Source organism: Centrocercus urophasianus, unplaced genomic scaffold, assembly GCF_019232065.1.
Source record: "Centrocercus urophasianus isolate 14NV4802_14NV808 unplaced genomic scaffold, USGS_Curo_1.0 seq_12, whole genome shotgun sequence".
Taxonomy (NCBI): Eukaryota; Metazoa; Chordata; class Aves; order Galliformes; family Phasianidae; genus Centrocercus; species Centrocercus urophasianus.
The window spans coordinates 7677943-7696556 of record NW_024884364.1 but is presented as its reverse complement, the minus strand read 5'-3'; the positions used below and the strand labels follow the sequence as shown (position 1 = coordinate 7696556).

Sequence of the window (18614 nt, the reverse complement as noted above, 5' to 3'; positions counted from 1 at the left end):
TCATCAGTATAGCTGACCTCATCTAAAAATGACTAAGCAAACCTCTGCATTCAAACAGACTATATGTTGGAGCTGAGGGGGTTGGGGTTTTGTTTGGATAATGTTTGCAGTGTGTACCAGAAAAGACAATCTTGTGCATGCATAATGGTGTACACTTTCATGTACATCCTATAGGAATATCGGTTTAATGGTCTTTCAACTATGCATTTCCCAGGTGACCTATTGTGTTGGGTAGTTTCCCAAAATGAGTTTGCATACTTCAAGACTGGAAAGAAAAAGGGAACAGAAGTAATGCTTTCTGTTACGCCCTTCTGTCAGAGTCACCTCAGAATTAGTCAGGTACCATTCTTTAGAAATGATAAGTCTCATGAGTCAGCTTAAAATCTGTTAGGTCATATGTAAGTACAATTTTAGGTTTATGACAAATCTGTAGAAAGGTTCTGATTTCCCCTGTAACTTGTTTAATACAGCAAATGTTTTTTTCTCCAGATGATAGTTTAATTACTAAAAAATATATTTGCTTGTCCTATTCTTACATGCATCTGCCTACTAAAATATAAATATCATAATGTTAAACTGCTTTCACCTTAGTGTCCTCTTTCATTACTAGAGTATATGTAAGTGGCATTTACATAAACATAAATTGTATACATTCTTTCTTGCTTTTCTTCTTTTGTCTAGTATGTTGCTAGAATCATAACCTTTAGACTTCCTGTACTGAAGAAGGATGTGTGTGCCGAAAATGGTTAAAGGTTTGGTTGACTTCTATTTCTACCTTGACTGACAACCTCTTCTTGAAGCAGAGTAAGGAAGATGCTTTTTCCTCTGTAGAATAGAAACATATTACTAGGTTTTATCGTATCTTATGACCCTGTTAGTATTCTCCTAAAGCTAGCTAAAACTCTGTATGTCTGTTGTTGAGTTGAAAGAGGAAGGGAGAAAATGGTGAAGGAGAAAGGCATAACTGCAGGGCCTATCCGATATGAATACCTAGCTGCAAAACTAGCGTGGCCACGTTCTGCTAGTCTTTTGCTTATTAGCTCTGCTTGTCAGCCACATGGAGGTACAGTGCTACTGTATGTTTAATACTTGATGAGAACTTACAAAACAAGAGCTTACAAAGGACAATGTCATAGATTTTCTTAACAGTTTCTGATAAAAACAGGATTTGCCTTTCCTTCTGTTTTAAGCTAAGACATAGTCTAAATCCTGTTTTTATCAATGAGATATTGAGATTTCCTATTCATAACCACAAAATTAGCTTTATTTAAATACAGACTAAAATATATATACACTCCACAATTAGTCTGCTAATAGTTATGGCACGTATGTCCTACCCACAGCCTGGCCATCCACTGCCCAGCCCATCCCACCCTGTGGCCTCCCCTTGCCCCCACATCATCATGGCAATGACTCTGCCCCACTGAGCAGCCCAGCCCTGACTGCGCAACCATCATTCACAGCAACCACACAGCACTGTGTAAGCAGCACTGTCTGGGCTGGAAGCAGGACATAGGGCACAGTGCAGTGCTGACTCAAGGGATGGCAAATAATGTTACGCATTTTGGTACATTGATTGAACACAGTCATGTGATTAGTGAAGAATATGCAGCCATGCTTTCCGTTTTGATGAAGGTATTTGGGACAATGTTCCAAGATTACAAAAAAATCCATTTTTTATGCTTGCAACTCCACTTTCAGTTGACATAAATACATTTGTCTGTGAAATTTCAAATGGAGTGTATAGAGTTGTAATCAAGTATTCAAGTCAAAATTTTGATCATATCTCTTTCCCAGACCTTTATAAGCCCTCTCTTACCAGAGAAAAACAACCATCACTTCACAACCACATCTTATTTGTGTCATCACTTTTTGGCAGTACATATATTTGTGAGCAACGATTTTCAAGGATGAAACAATAGGACAGTAAAATTCCATCAAAAATCTGACAAACATATTGAGAAGTCAGTAAGAATTTCTGCTGCTGCTATTGAACCAGACTGATACATCAGTTTCGACACACACACAAAAAAAAGATCAAATATCCCACTAATTTTATGTGGGGCTTTTTTTGTTCTTTTTAATGTTTTAATAAAAAATATAAAAAATAAAATGATTTTTGTTACTTATATACATTAACAATACTATATATTCTATATGCAGCCCTAGACAGTTCCTCTTCACTTAGTGCAGCCTGGACAAGCCAAAAATTTGAACATCCATGAGCTATCGGATCAAACAGCACAAAATCAGTTCTTGAATGAAAATTATCCTCTTCCCTGTCCTTTCTGGTCAGCCACAGCTTTACTTTGGTGTGTAGGTATTGAAGGGATCTCCTGTTAATCAAGGGCTGCAGTTGGTCAAGCCATAACTTTTCTTTATAGTGAGCATTCCAAAAGCCTTCTGTCTCTAAAAATGTTCCTTGTTAAAATATAAACCAAGGAAGTGATAACTTTTCAGGTACCTTATAGTTGTTGGCTGTACTCATCAACGAAATGCTCTCTGTGCCTCATACAAAATGACTTCTTTCCCCTAGTCCTCTTTTCTATTCCACCAGCTTTCAGTGACTTGTCAGGCTGCATGGATTTCACATAATTTCTTCTTGTCTTCTTTTTCCATCACTTCTATGTCTTCCTGTAAATTTGTTCCAACCAAATCCTTTGCAAGGTTCTGTCTCCCAGTCTGTTTTCTTTGCCTTTCTATAGCCTGCCCGAGCCTGCACTCTTGGGTATGAGCTGAGCAGCTCAGGAGGAGAACACAAATCCCCCTCTCTCCAGGAACTTAATTAAACATAAAGGATGCATACCTTCTCTGTGGGCAAACTAAACAAAATTATTCCACTACAAAAGAGGAAAGGTTCAATGCTGTAGGTATTAAAATTCAGACTGATCACTGTACCGTTGTTTCCTGGAATGGTGCTTTCATACTGTAAAATGGCAGTCAGTTGCTGAAGTTTTCTCTGTGATAGCTGATTGGTTTAAGACCTGAAGTATCAGGGCACATATGCCATACACATCAGCTTTTAGCTATTTGAATGATGGCTTGGAATCAAGCCAGTACATTGCATTGATGCTTCTCAAAAGGTGAAATCGCATGCTATAACTGAGCTGAGCTGGACTGATAGCTTACTCCAACTGAAAAAGTGAATAACCAGTTTAGCAAAGGCCTCTCTCTCTGTGGGTCTGCAGAGAAAAAGAAAATTGAAGAGGTGTGAGCTGTCACGCTTGTCTCCTTGCAGTGATAATGAAGAATGATAATTAAATGTCAGCCCTGCTAATGATTTCATTCTATTCAAGAGAGACTATACAAAGGATCACATATCTATATATTTATTGTAAATAACTTCTCATTTTCAGTCTCATTCACAAATGAGTGAACTCTGAAAAATGGCAATCATTTTTTTCTGTTCGTTGGAAGGTGCAGAGCCTTGGAGAATGTGTTGTCAATCATTCCAATGTAGAAAAAAGGCAAGTGAGATTCAGGGAGTTCTGTACAGCTCCAAGCTGAACTACCAAAATTTGGTTATTGAAACAAATCCCATTTGTGGGATTTCATGAAGATTTCACTTTGGAGCCTCCTCTGACAGGTTACGAGGTTGGAGATGGGGTTGAAGACCAGACTAAAGTCCTCCAATTTGACTCCAGACTCTGAAGTTCACCTTATTAAAATTCAAATAACATTTTGTCATCCTTTCAGTGTCTCCCATTGACTCTTGCATAGATTTTAAGCAATATTTGAGGAAGTTCATGAGCTCTATTCCAGTGTATCGAGTGTACATTGCAATGCACTGACAAATTAAGGGTAACAGAACACTGGCACAGGCTGCCCAGAGAGGTTGTGGGGTCTCCTTCTCTGGAGATGTTCAAAACCCACGCAGTCCTGTGTGACCTGATCTAGGTGCTCCTGCTCCAGCAGGGGGATTGGACTAGATGATCTTTTGAGGTCCCTTCCAATCCCTGACATTCTGTGATTCTGTGAAATTCCAATTTGAAAATGGACATATCCTCACTTGGGAAAAAGCACACTCAAAGGAGGAGTTGGTATTTGTGTTTCAGAAACGTAGTGGTTACTGTTGTCACGCTAAGATTATTGTAATTGAAAAAGACTGGGGAAACAAGTTGTCTTGTTTTTTAACATGGTTAAACATAGCCTGTTTCACAGCTCTGGTGGATAACTAGTTACGCCAGTTCTTTTGCAGTATCACTTAGTCATTTCTCTTGTTTCTACTTCACACAGTAGAAGGAGAAATAAATATTTTAAAAACAGGAAAATTTGAATGTGAAACCACTAAAATTTTCAGAGGAATCACTGCAAAATCAAAGACAGCTTGGAAACACTTCTGATTCCTTTCAAGTAGGAAAAATTTCCAGCCTCTTATTCTTTGCAGCAGATAAAACCTTTTCTTACCCTCAGAATGACTCAAGTTTCGTGACAGCCTCTGCAGAAATTCAGGTGCTAAAGAGTTTTTTACACTGTAAGGAGATTACTTTAATTTCTCAGGCACGATCCTGTTTGTGTATTTGTATCTTCATTTCTTGCTGTCACTATCTGCAACGTGTTTTGGAGCATCCCACCTCCCACCTTTTCCCCCTCCCTGTGATAATGACACATTAAATTTAGATATATAAAGAACTGAAACAGTGATAAACCACAGTTAAATGACTAACTGTATCTTGGAATGAATACGTTATATTAGTCATAGCAAGTTATGATCAAAAAGACAGTACCAGACACTTGGAAGAGGCCAAGTACAATAGGTTGAGCTCTGCATCTATTTTCCCCTTCTCCCATCACAGGGTGCCTGTGAACACTTAGAAAGTCTTGTCTGGAATGAAGTGAAAGATAAACAAATAGAAGGTCTTTGTACTAGGATATAATTTGCTAAATTATTGTCAGAACTTTCTATATGGCAGCTTCATGACTTTGTCAGTGTATCCAGAACGACACAGGACAGAATGCAGACTGAAAACCTGCCCTGCATTCTGGGTAGGCAGTTAGTAGTTTGAATGCTGTAAGTCTCGCAGTAGAAATACATGAACCAGTTGGCTTGAACTGATGTGAATTCACATCAGAACTTCAGCTACAGTCACAGCTTTTTCAGTGTCAACACATCCATAGATAGGCAATACTTGACACAATAAAAGACTGAAGTCTTTATTGTTGAGTTCCTTCAAACCCTCTTTTATCCATCCTTTTTCATTATTCCTTGAAAGTATCCTTTTCCCATTTCATTCTATTTAAGCCTTTTTCCTGTCTACAGAAATTTCATTTTTATGCCCAAACTGTTCTTTTGTTCTTGCAGCACATTTCTACCACAATTCCTGTGTCAGTTGCAGCATGTATCTCTTTCCTGCTGCCTTACCAAATTTAGTGGCAAATTTAAAACAGACAGAAAGTTATGCTGTTTCAACGTGAACTGTGCTTTTATAGTACGAATTGTCTGCAGCATGGCTGGATTTTTTTTAGATTGCAAACTTTAATATCAGGGAGTGATTGTATATCTTGCAGAAAGACAAGTACACAGACAGAACTTAATAAAGAACAAAAGGTTTCAGTTTTCACATTCCAGACAGAATATAACTTCGCAGTTGCCAAATCTTGGTTCTTAAAGTCCCTGTCATTTCCTCACGCTCTTTAGCTTTCTTCAGCATCCTTTCAAACAGTCATTCAAGACAACTGGTTTTGTAGGCAAAAGGAAGATGTTAAATCTCACCTCATTGGAAAAGAGGTTTGATACACTGTCCTCTCAAAAATCCTAAATTGAGCTGATGAGAAGAGGAACAGTTGGAGGGATGTGTGATGGATAAAGAATTGTTTCCAGGAGGGAAAGCAAAAGATAGTGTTGAAAGGAAGTGTCACACTGAAGGTGGCTTGCTAATAATGTTTTTCAGCAGGCAAGTTTTTTACTAATTCTGTGTAGCATTTCAAATAATTGCTTTGGTATTTGTATCTGGAGTTTGTGAGGAAATTTGTTGAAAGCAGAAAGTATACAGTATTATAGAAACACCTCAAAAGAATAACCAGGTAATATTCATGATGGAATAGTAGATATGCATTAAAATCTGTCATCTCAAAATGTAATAACAATTTTAAAAGTGCAACAAATATAGGCTGGAAATTGGAATAGAGTATCTTGCCTCAATCTGGATTAAAAGCAGCCTTTCAACGTGTTTAGGATTCTTTTCCATTCTCTTTTTTTGGTGCTCAAATTGTTTGTTTCACGATGCAGTGCCTGTAAAAAAGGGCAATTTGGTGCAGTGACTTAGGGATCTTTTCTGAGGCTGTTTCTACTCTTATGTAAAAGAGCTATGTCTCAATATCAACATGCCTCTGTAGAAAAAAAGGATCAGTATGCCTCTTTAATGGAGGAGCTGGCGTTGAAGTGATGTGTTGGCATCATCCAGCCTGTAGAATTAGCACCTTAGCCCAAATCTTCCATCATCTATAAATCTTCACTGAACTTAAGCTGTCATGTTTGTTACAATTGTGGTTACTATCTTTAAACTTGCTATAGCAACTTGTGTATGCAGATTCAATAGATCTTTATCTTTGCAGAATGTGAGCTGGAAAGGATAAGAGGAAAAGAGGTTTTACACTGGAAGCCAAAGTGATTTGGGTATTATTTCTTTCATAATGGATACCCTTTGAAATAAACTGTGAATGCCTTCTGAACTCTTCTTACTACAGAAACAGAGTGTTTGATATTGTATTCTGCATGCTGACCTTGACTTTCTACTCTCTTCCTCATCAGGAGAAGAATACAAAAAGTTTTACCATTTATGCTTAAGAGGAATTTTCCTGTTATTCCAAACAAAAATAGAGCATTGACAGCAAGTGATGGGTTGTATGCCCTGCCCTTTTTTCTTTTTTCTTTTTTTTGCAAAGAGCAGACAAGGAGCTGCTGTGAAAACAGGCTTACACCTTCATCTTTGTATGGTTAAAATCTCAGTCATACCTTGCTTAGTAATCAGCTTCAGCTTTTCTTTTCTAGCATTTTCTTACTTGGGAAAAAATAAAGCAGCATAAGAAGAATCTCTATGCTTTATTTTTTTTGAATGGTTGTACCACTGTGTATAAAATATATTACCAGTGAGTTTTAAATAGCCTGTACATCTGTAGGTTCATTATCAAAATAGATATACTTGTAGTGATGGAATATGTGGTCAACTTGCAAAACTGAACTTCTCTATTTCTGTAGTTATGAAGCTAGACACCTTCAAATGCTGTGTTTGGACCATAGCAAAGTAAATTGTTATGTCACATGAACATGCTTTGAAGATTGTGCTAGGGCAATTTAGATACCTTTTGAGAATTTTTTTTTTTTGCTTAATTTAGTAGTACAGAGTTCTGTTTTAAGCATCTTGGTAAGAAAAATTTGTTACGGTGGTTTAGGTTTTTATTGTAAAAGAAGTCAAAGTGATTCCAGCACATAGAAACAAGGGAACAGCAGAGCAATCATGAAACGGAGACAAATGAAAATTTACCAGAATACTTTTTTAGCCTATGATTTTATTTCCGGAGCAGTAAAGTAGAATAGGAAGCAACAAGGAAAGGGAACACACCAAGTCGGTGCAAGTAACAAGGCAATAAAACACCATCATATTAGCAAAGGAGAATTAAAAGGTTTTGTTAAAGAAAGAAGCTAAGTGAAAGCTAAAAGCAGTTGCATTCAAGAATTTGTGTAGTTGACCTTGTACTCTAGACAGGTTGGTCTGACGTTCTATTTCAATTTTATTCACCTCATACACTCTAATTCCAGCACCAGTGCAATTGGTTTCACTTCTTTGCTAATGTTAGAACTGAACTAACCATAGAGAATCACATCTCATTCCTGAGAATGGACTTACTGCAGCTTCCTCTGAAGCACTAGGTCATATCTATTGTCACATGGTAGTACTGGAGGTGTAGGACTTGAATAAGTCAACGCTGCTTGTGTTACTCCAATAAAGAGTTTAGTTGTGTGAATCTCTCATAGAAAAACTTGCCCTCCCTTATCCTTTTTCTTTGGAGCATGTATGCATACAGCCACTCAAGGTGCCCTGTTTGTTCTTTTAAACAAGGAAAAGTCTTCAAAGTTTGCCAGCAAGATTTTAATTCTGAATCATTTCCACTGCTTCTGCAATGAGGATTCTCAGGAAGAGTCATACAGATCGTGCACCAGCAGCTTTAGCAGCATATTATTGTTCAGCCCCATTTGGGTGCAGATTTAAACATAACAGTCATGGAGTGACTTTGCTGAGCTGCCTTTTTTCTTATTCGTAGAAACTGACCAAAGCCACATAGAGCAGCATGCTAAGGAAATGTTAAGGAAAGTACAAATGCAGATAAGGTCTGGTTATGCACAACAATTTTTGCGTGACATTATTTCACTTGGAGTATCTTGCTTCGGTCTTCAGAGAGGGAGCACAATTCCCTCTGAGCTTCACACAGCATTCCAATTCTCTGGATAGAGTACACACACCAGATTATCTTCATACTTTTGGTCTGGGATCTCTAAGTGAAAAATATTGTCACTATAACTTGCTTAGCACTGTCACACTAATATTGAAGTGCCCAGCTCTCTCAGAATTGTAGATTGTCTCTGATGCTATCATTAATCTGTATTCATGACCTTAGGACAGTTCTTCAGCATTCTTCTGAGATAGTTTCATTTCTGATAGCTGTTTTGTTTATGTTTTACCTGCAGTGTGCCTACTGTGTGCCACAGAATTAAATAGTTTGTGAAGTATTTTGAGTTTTTCCAAGTAGTGGTACTGAGGTTAGCATTTCAGATCCCTTGTTTGATCTACCAAATGCATTACTGAGTGGTGTTCCCTCACTGCCAGCAATGACTGCATCTACTCTGCTTAAAAATATCTTCAAGGAGCTACTCTTGCTTTCTAGCCAAGTGAATAAAATAACTCATTACCATGCAGCTTAATTCTACCTGTCCATAAGAGTAATGGGCACATGCATATTAAATGTTATTCAGAGATGTCTCCAGCTGACAGTTTAGGTTTCTGAAACTGCTGCTCAAATTCCTAATTCACTGGCCGAATCTTAGGACTACTGTTTGCTGTCTGGAAGAGCACAAACTCTGCAAATGCAAATAAACACTATCTGGAAGACATTAACTTCTATATCTAGAATATATTAAACTTAAGTTGATGACAAAGAAAGGGTTAGTTCACCATGTTTGGCACCAAAGCCCTACACATGCTTGATTGCAGTTATTCCTATTAGCCTTAGAGAAAAATTCCAGAAGCTGATCCCTACTGTCAGCTCACCAGTGATCTTCCACCACTTCTCAGAAAGATGCGAGAGATCCCTGCCATATTTCACTGTGCCTACCACCTCTCCTCAGCAGAAATCCTTACGAGAAGAAAATACCTGCACGCATTTCCCTTTTTTCCACCCTGATGCCTGTTCGCTTTCAGAGACCAGTTCGACTCACCCTCTGTTCTTCTGAGCCTGATGATAGTGAGCAGCATGAAGACACACACAGCCTTTCCAGCAATCTCCATATCAGCTCCTGCTTTCATGGCTCAGGCAGCTCCGTCACTCCATTGCTCTTGCTGACAGCTTAGCTGTGATCATGGAGACTGTTGTTTGCCCATGCATCCTCAGCAGCCAGTGCTGGTGTTTTCTCTTCCCTCTCCCTACTCCTCTCCTGACCGCCTGACTCCTCAATGCTGGAGAGGTTCCTCCTTCTGACTTTTCTGAGCACTAGGCTTCCTGTGCTGAGTGCCTAGGCGAACGCTGAGGAAACATACTAAGCAGCTCTGCCTTCCGTTCATTGGCTCTCCTCAAGAGGCTGATGAGCAAAGATAAACCCTGCAGCGGATCTCAGATGGGGTAAAAATGGAGGAGATTATTCAAGCCTGAGTTTAATATCAAAAAGAAAACCTTTGACTTGGGGAGCTAGTAAGAAAATTTTTTGTCCTCTTTATCACCTCTACTACCACTAATGTAAACATCTGGCACTTCTGTCACACTGCATTATAGAAAATTCCTCCTTCTGTCTTAAGGATTTCCCCCTTTCTGTTAGAACAACAAGGCTTTCAAGACACTGGGAAGAGAAACTGAGTGAGAAGAAAGAAATACTATTTTACATACTTTCCAACAGAAATTGTACCAATTGAAGCTTACCCATATCTTTCAATGAAAACTGTTTGGTATTTTTTCAGAATAATATTTTTTCTTTTGATAACATTGTTCCTGTTTCTTCACCTCCTCACTGATTTAGTCATTTCAGATTCAGAGCTTCATTTTTTTTCCTTAAGCCACAGCATTTCCCTGGCACCTGCAGGACAGCAGTAGAGAGGATTTCAGCTGCCAAAAATTACAAGTCAGAGTAATAATCATTGAGGACAGAGTCAAAAACAGCGAAGACAAAAAACAGATCAAAGTCAGCAGAAAGCTGAGGTTTTCAGGAACTAAGACTGCACAGCACTTTTGGACATAAACGTCTTTTGTGAATAAGTGAAAAAAAAAACAGAAAACAAAAAAAACAAAACAAAACAAAAAGATAATGACCATATAAAGAAATTCAGACGAGGCAGAAATTTGTTTTTCTTGCTCCTAGAGTCTTACTATTGAGTAGAAGTTTGTTTGGCAAGGAGTTCTATAGATTTTTCCCACTTGATTTTTAAATCCAGTTTAACATTCTGATATTTCTCTGCACTATTCTGAGGTTTTCACTATACTGAGGTTCTCACTATTCATAATAACACCCTGGTTTATTTTTTGACTGTTCAACACTGATCTAGAAATGTGACTAAATAACACATAGCTGTATTCTAGATAAGGGCTTGGAGAAGAAGAGGAGTCATTTATTTAAGTCAAGATTAAGATAAAGGTGGGAGAAGGAATTAGGCGACATACAAGCAGTACGAGGCCTTTGGTGTGAAATAAACAGTGATCAAACTTGATGCAAAGGCCAAGTGAAACTGAAGTGGTGTAAATGTGGAAGCCAGACTGGGCTCTGAACAACCTCGTCTAGCTGTAGATGTCCCTGTTCATTGCAGGAAAGTTGGACTATATGACCTTTAAAGGTCCCTTCCAACTCAAACAGTGTTATGGTTCTATATTTGGCAAACTGGACGATTGCTGCTTGAAGAGAAATACTTGAAGAATGAAAGATGTACTGGGTTAGATGAGATTTTAGAAGAGAGTATACTTATTAATAATGAAAATCCTAGTTTAAATGAACACAGTTAAAGATTTCTGCCATTCCAACAGGAATTCCTTTGGAACCAGAAATTAGCTGAGTTCTTTTGCTAGGCAGGTATCGTTTAAGATGCCATTAGAAAGCCCTGTGAACAACTTCCTGCTTCAAGCCTGGGTGTTCAGGAACAAGGGGCCTCATAGGAGAAGGTAGGACAGAAATCTGAGCATCATTCTACGACAGGAAGTGATGGATCCTTAATTTCTTCTTCCTGTCCTCTCAGTTACAGATTGGAAGCCAGGATTCCATGACAGAGGAATCAATCCCAAAAAAGGCCAGAGTGGGACAGAGGATGACCTAGATGAAAAATAATGCATGGAAGTGGGGGAGGGGTATCAGGGATTGCTGGCTGCATTGGTTTGGAAATATCGTTGTATTTGATGAAAAGGAGAAGAAAGAGAGGGACAAACTGTAATAGCTGAGGCTGAAGCCTAAGTCATAAAGACACTTATAGCGAATGCACATTTCTACACAGCAGCAGAGGCTCATTTGTTTAAGGTGCCATGAGGACCATGAGGAGCCACTGCAGTCTTTCTTAAGTCTGAGCATTCCCTGTCTTCTGTGTATAGACCATAAAGACTTGGCCTTTGCCTGCGGTTTTCAATGTGGGTTACTGCAGAACCATTTTATGTTAATTATCATAATGTTATCAGATATTATTTGACAAAGGCACTGTCTGTGATCTGCTCTGTTTGAAGTGGTTTTACTCAGCCTTGAAGTCCTTGCTGACAGCAGATTCCACACCAATCATTTGTTCAATAAGAAATGGAGATGTGTAAGGCTGGATTATGACTATCAAGATACAGACAGAAATGGAATTTTTTCAGGAATTTCATTCCCCGTGCTGATATGAATATCAATGTGCTGAAACCACAGCTGCTATAAACTGGTATGCTGGCCTGCATCTTGTGGATCTTCCATGTTTTTCTCCACATGAGAATTCTCTCTGTTGTATCTCCTTCTGTGTCAGCTCAGGACCCTAAATCTTGCAACCACACACGTAGCACAAAGCTGCTTATATATGGGAAAATCCAATTATCTCTGAACTTCAGAGTGGTTCTGGAAAAGTGTTGTGGTTCTCTGTGCTACTGAGAGAGTTGTCTTACAGATTAAGTACACATTCTGGCAACAAAATGCAATGGTCTTGTCTGGGAATTTGGCAAGTAAGTGGAATCAAAGCTAGAATATGTTATGTAGCAGCCTTACCCAGTGTATAAGGCATCAAAAACACTTCAATTCTTTCAAAGATAGCAGTATATGTCACTTTTGTCACTGAATTTCCTGCCTTTTGATGACCCGTCTTAGAGCCTAGAACTTGTTACATTTATAATGAAGGAAAAATAATTTCTTATATTTTATTTGCATCCTCCACAACAAAATACATTAATTTTGAATATAAGGGTGTGTGAAAAAGCAAGCATAAATATTGGATAGTCTCACTTCTTGTACGGGCAGATGCAAAACTTCTATATCCACCTTGCAAATGCACTTTACTCCGTATGTCTGTTCCTCCTAGTATTCTGGTTTAGAACTTAGAGTTTGTCCAGTCTATCTGGAGTGTGATTGACAGGCTCCACAAAATATGATCATCTGAATGCTTGCAATTGCAGGCTTTGTCATTTTAGCATACGGTGCACCATTTCCTAGCCCACCACAAGGTGAGTCAGTGGCACTATAGCTGGCTGTGGAGATAAAATTTATAAATTTTGTAGCAGTAAAGTGACATGGTATGCTTATAAAGTCGCTTCCTGGTTGTTCTGTGGTTGAGTGTTGTTTATTCCTGGAAACACCCACACACCTGAAAGTCCTGCTGAGAATATGGTTTCTTTTACACAACACCTACTGAAGCATAGGTGAACCTGAGATGAAGCCCACATTCCCAGAGTCCTTCTCCCTTCAGGGAAGCTTGCATTGAATAGCAAGACTGAAATTACAAGGCCTGACTCCAAGTTCAGAACTATCGTTCCCACTTTACACACATGCAGGTAAATAGAATTCTACCCATTGTTTCAAAGTATTTCTAGGAGTGCTGTATGGGGAGCTAAGTACGCTAACCACTTCCCTGCAGCCTAGTCTGAAATTCTGTTTCCTGTGTCTCCTTGGATTCCTGTCTCAAAACCTTCTGCGGGCAATGTCCGTACTTCACAGTTTCTAACATCCTGAGCTAGCTTTGAGCTAGCTTTAGAAATGGAAGAGCTACAGACGAGTCAGCAGTTCTGCACCTTGCCAGGCAGAGCAACTTGTTCATGCAACTAACTGCTGCCCCGTGGAGATGAGTGTTCAACGCAATGGCATGTCAGCTTACTTGGAGCTAGCTCTGGTATCACTAACATATGAACAATTCTGTTGATGTGGAATGTTGTGGCTCTTTTCCAGCATTAAGATTCCTAAAAACATGTGATTCACACCAGCTCAAAAGTCCTGCTTAAGCAAAGATATCTAGGAGTTTTACTCTGTGATACGCTTTGGTTATACTGTAGCCTACCTCCCAGAAAGACTCGCCTTGAACCCTGCTCCAGATTGTGCAAAGAGGACTGGGTTAGTTGGAGAAGTGCACTGAGGGCGGATGACTGAAAAGTGGGGAGGAAGTGACTCAGAGGACCGGATTAAATGAGACAGATGTTTGGTGAGCAGGAACTTGCAGATGAGCCCTAGCTCCCCTCTGTGCTGGAGATCCAAAACTGGAGTCAGCCCTTCTTTTCTTTAGTCAGGAGGAAAATCTTGCAAGAGGTTGTACTGAAATAAGTTACTGTTAAGGCTCTGCTTTCTCAACAGGAAGATGTTTCACTTCTCTGATTCCTTAAAATGCTGAGCATTCTTCACTCTATTCTTCTCTATCTGGATCAGAGGATTTCATTCCCCATATCACTATTTTCAGTCTCTGGGCTTGTGGGATGGCCTCTCCCCTGAAGATACTTTGGTACAAGTCTGCTTGTCTGCCATACAACCCTTTGCCAAAATAAGACTCCCCTTTAGAACCAAGAGCTTTTTGAGGAATGAGACAGGTGAGAAAGACACCTGTGATGGTCATTGCTGTGTGATGCAACAACTGAGATTCACATTGTATGCACCTTGATTTCCATCTGGGTGGATGGCAACAGGCACCTGATGTATCACTGGGAAATGCGATGAGTTCCATGACAACAGTCCTAACCTCAGGCAGATAAGGCTACCAACACCAGATAGCTGAATATTTAAAGAAATCATGCATGCAAACAGGATCTCAGTCTCCATGTAATCCTCTGGTGGACAGAGTCACAAAAATATAAATAATACAGTCCTGTGATGTTGGGAGTTTTTGGTTAAAGGTGTGGACTTCAGGAGAATGAAACTTGGTGTCTTCATTTCCTTAGGGATGAAAGACTTGAGAGGCAATTTCTGGACTTCTTGGGATAGTTTTTCTACTGCTTTTTCATTTGCAAACCATATTATTAAAATCTGTTTTGGAATTTAGAAATCCACATGCACTAAGCATTAACATTTAGGTTCTTAACTTCTTAACATAGGAAAACTAAAAGCTGGAAGCTATTCTGTTACCTTCCTCCTGCTGCAGAAGGGCTAGTGTTGGAGGTTAAAGCAAGAAAAACACAATCAGAGATCAATGGACTGTAGAGAGAGTCAAATGCCATGGTCTGGTAGATCCTGGCATGTTAGTTTGGAGTTGTAGTCCTTGTAAGAGAGATGAGATTGTTTTTCAGTCTTGCACTTCAGCTATATGTACAGCTGTGGAGGAAAGTAAATGAAAATTATGATTACAAGATGAAAGAAAAAAGGAAGCTAAGAGAAGCATTTGATTCAAGTCTGAGGTATCAGATGGTGGTGGCATGTGGCTAATGTATGAGAGCTTTTTTAAGGCCACTCTGAAATTATATACTAAGTTTATTAGGAACTTCGATGCATAATGTATTTCACTCTGCAATTGGAAAAAGATAAAGAACTGAAAGCAGTTCTGGATCTGAACATCTCCTGTGCCTTTAGAAAGCTAGTTTTTCCACAGTGCAGTCAAGGCATGCAGAAGTGAGCATTGTATGTGCGGGTGTGTGTATTCATACAATTTTAGAACTATAAAATCGTTTGAGTTGGAAAGGACCACTTAAGGTCATCTAGTCCAACTCCCCTGCAATGAACAGGGACACCTACAGCTACATCGGGTTGCTCAGAGCCCCATCCAGCCTGGCCTAGAATGTCTCCAGGGATGGGGCATACTCCACCTGTCTGGGCAACCTGTTCCAGCGCCTCATCACCCTTATTTTAAAAATTCTTCCTTATATCCAGTCTAAATCTCTCCTCTTTTAGTTTGAACCCATTTCACCTTGTCCTGTCTCCACAGACCCTGCTGAAGAGTCTGTTCCCTTCTTCCTTATAGCTTCCATTTTAGATACTGACAGGCCACTCTCAGGTCTCCGCAGAGCCTTCTCATTTCCAGGATGAACAGCCTCAGCTCTCTCAGCCTGTCCTTATATGGGAGGTGTTCCATGCCTTGGATCATTTTTGTGGCTCTCCTTTGGACACACTCTGACAGGTCCACATTTGTCCTGTACTGAGGACTCCATATCTGGATTCAGTACTGCAGGTGAGGCCTCACCAGCGCAGAGTAGAAGGGCAGGTTCACTTCTTGATTTGCTGGCCATGCTTCTTTGGATGTAGCTCAGGATACAGTTGGCTTTCTGGGCTGCAAGAGCACACTGCTGGTGCATGTCCAGCTTGCCATCTAACAGTACTCCTTGGTCCTTTATGTGCTCCATCCTTACAACCTCCAGCTTGTGAGGAATATTTGATTGTTGGGGTTGCCATGACCCAGGTGCACGAACTTGCACTTCAATTTGTTGAACATCATGAGGTTAACCTGGGCCCGTTGCTCGAGCCTGTCTGGGTCTCTCTGCATGGTACCTCATCCTTTGGGTATGCTGACTATACCATACAGCTTGATGTCATCTGCAGACTTGCTGAGGGTACACTCGATCTCAGTGATGTAATTCATGAAGATGTTAAAGAGTAGCAGTCCCCGTACTGACCCCTGAGAGATACCACTCATCACTGATCTCCGTCTGGATATTGAGCCATTGACCACCACGTTCTGGGTATGATCTCACAGTCAGTTCTTGTCTATCAAATAGTCCACCCACCAAATCCATATCTTTCTAATGAGAAGGATGTTATGGGGGATTATGTGAAAGGCCTTACTGAAGTCTATATTGTTGCTGTCTATAGAGAGTTTTAGTCAAACTGACTTTTCATGTTCAGGATGGTTACAGTATTGTTTAAATATTTGTGCTAGACTCATGCTTTTGAACCAAAAAAAGCTTCCCAAATCCAGTTATACTGCCACATAGAATTAGCAAAATCTCAAGTTTGCCATTCAGAATAGTTATTTTCAGCATGGTATCTTTGAACACTGGAGAGGAAACTTCTCTCAGTTCTTCTGATTTATTAGGATAGCCTCTCTCCTATGTGAAGTTCAACTTAGCACAGATAAATTCACAGTAAACTCACAGTTCAAAATCATTTTTAAACGATGGAAATTCCACTGAGATCCATCATGACATTCATCAGTAGTCACTGAAAGTTGAAATTAGTCAATTTTTTGTAAAACAAAAACCTGTCAGATATCTGTCTAAAATCATCTTTGCTTTAAAACTTTTGGCAGGATTAAGTGGAACTTAGGGGAGAAAAGATGAAGCCTTTCTATCTTTCTTTCTGATCACTGCCATTGAAGTGACCAAGAAAATTCATCAATAAATCTCATCCTGAAAAGGCCAAATTTTACAAGCTGTGTATTGTCAAATTCGTTAGTTTCATTGGAATTTTGTCTCAAGGTATGAAGAAACCTGTATGAAATAAATGATCAGGTTGTCCTGACTTGTACGCATTCATTTCCTCAATTATAGCAAGAAATGCTTTTCTGGAAGCTCTAATCCTTTGGTGAGATAACTACAATAGCATACAAAGAACCATGTAAGTGGAAACACAGGAGATTAAATTTAATCTGATGTCAACATGCAAATATGCGGGAAACATGTACAAAGGAAAAGTGCAGGTGTTAAAGGATGTTTTAACTGAGTGAAAAAGAAGCAACACCCACCAAGTTACATCCAGTCAAATTCAAACCGTAAATCAGACATGGTCGTTTTTTTTGTTTTTTTTGTTTTTTTTTTTTAAGTGAGTATGACTCACTTGTTGGAACAAACTACTGTAGGAAGTAATGATTCCCATGCCTCAATGTCTTCAGATTAAAAACCAGCTGCCTTCTTAGAAAAGTGCTCTACTGAAGCCTGGGTTTTCTGGCCACAGAGAATGAGTACTGGCAGTATCTCATTTTTTTTAGATAAAGAGGAAGTTTCCCAAGGCATTTGAAACACCCTTTATACATATCTATACACTCCTCCCAGGATCAGACTTAAACACGGTAGTGAATGGTGTAGCAGTGATGAAACTAATCTGCAGGTGATTAAGAGAAGTTATGTGTTCTCAGCTTTAGGATCTTCTGTGCTATTCTTTATTTTTCCAGAAAAGCAAAACAAAACAAAACCAAACCAGAGAGCTATAGGTGGGAAAAGGAGACTATATTAAAAAAAGAAACTCATAATTTCCTCAAGGCTACAGAAGATCAGGTGTGTCCAAAATACAGAGAGCGACACTGCTGTTTACTGACTGCAATCCACATCCCTCCTCTGCCTCTAGGGGGGCTGAGGGGTCAGCAATGAAGTTGAGGATAGGAAAGTGGGGAGAAATATTGTTCTTTTAATATTTTCTTCCTGTTTGCTACTAGCCACATGTTTTTATCAATTGACAATAATTTTCCCATGTCGAGTCTGTTTTGCCCATGACAGTAATTCATAAGGAATCTTCTTGTTTCTTTCTTGACTCATGAGATTTCTGATTCCCGTTCTATTTTCTTCCCCTGTCCCACTCAGGGTGAGGGGAGTAAGTGAGCAGCTACGTGGGCTATTTGTTAGCTAAACCTAATCTAGGACGGTCATTTTAAGTGCAAAATCATTCAGTTATAATTAGTTTTATCAAGATGTAGCAAAGTCTAAATGAATCTCTATTCTAACCTCAGAAAGCCCCGTTTATTGAACAAATTTCCTGATTATATTTTCAGTGTACAGAATGGATTTTCCTAGTTTCATGGTGCTGTTCTTGCCACTTTTTGAGAAAGGGAAGAGAATTGATTTGTAGGGATCAGGACAGGCTGGAAGTATAGATATCTCTTCCAACTTTGCCACTGGCAGATTCTGTGACCTTCTGTTTTTGCCAGTGGACTGTAAAAACAGCTTGTGCCAGCAGAAAGGCCCAAATTCCCAGGCTACATGCATTATATACATATAATGCTGATGTTATGTTCCAGGTGCATGTGTTGGAAGTTGAGAACAAATTGTCTTCTCTCTGGTGAGTAGACTTGCTAATC

At 39.4% G+C, this 18614-nt stretch overlaps 1 protein-coding gene across 5 annotated transcripts in view; it reads right to left on the bottom strand.

The window, feature by feature from the left end:
* CD200R1 (CD200 receptor 1) overlaps positions 1-18614 on the bottom strand; it is a 48319-nt gene that overhangs the window by 11332 nt on the left and 18373 nt on the right. Inside the window, exon 1 of one of the 5 annotated variants that reach the window (XM_042810196.1) lies at positions 9434-10470. The exons of 3 other annotated variants lie outside the window; for them this stretch is intronic. In XM_042810196.1, the coding sequence (XP_042666130.1) occupies positions 9434-9521 (88 nt within the window). In that variant the 5' untranslated portion in view covers positions 9522-10470. Of the gene's footprint in view, positions 1-9433; positions 10471-18614 lie in introns of those variants that run through there. One more of the 5 variants, XM_042810197.1, reaches the window with a different exon arrangement.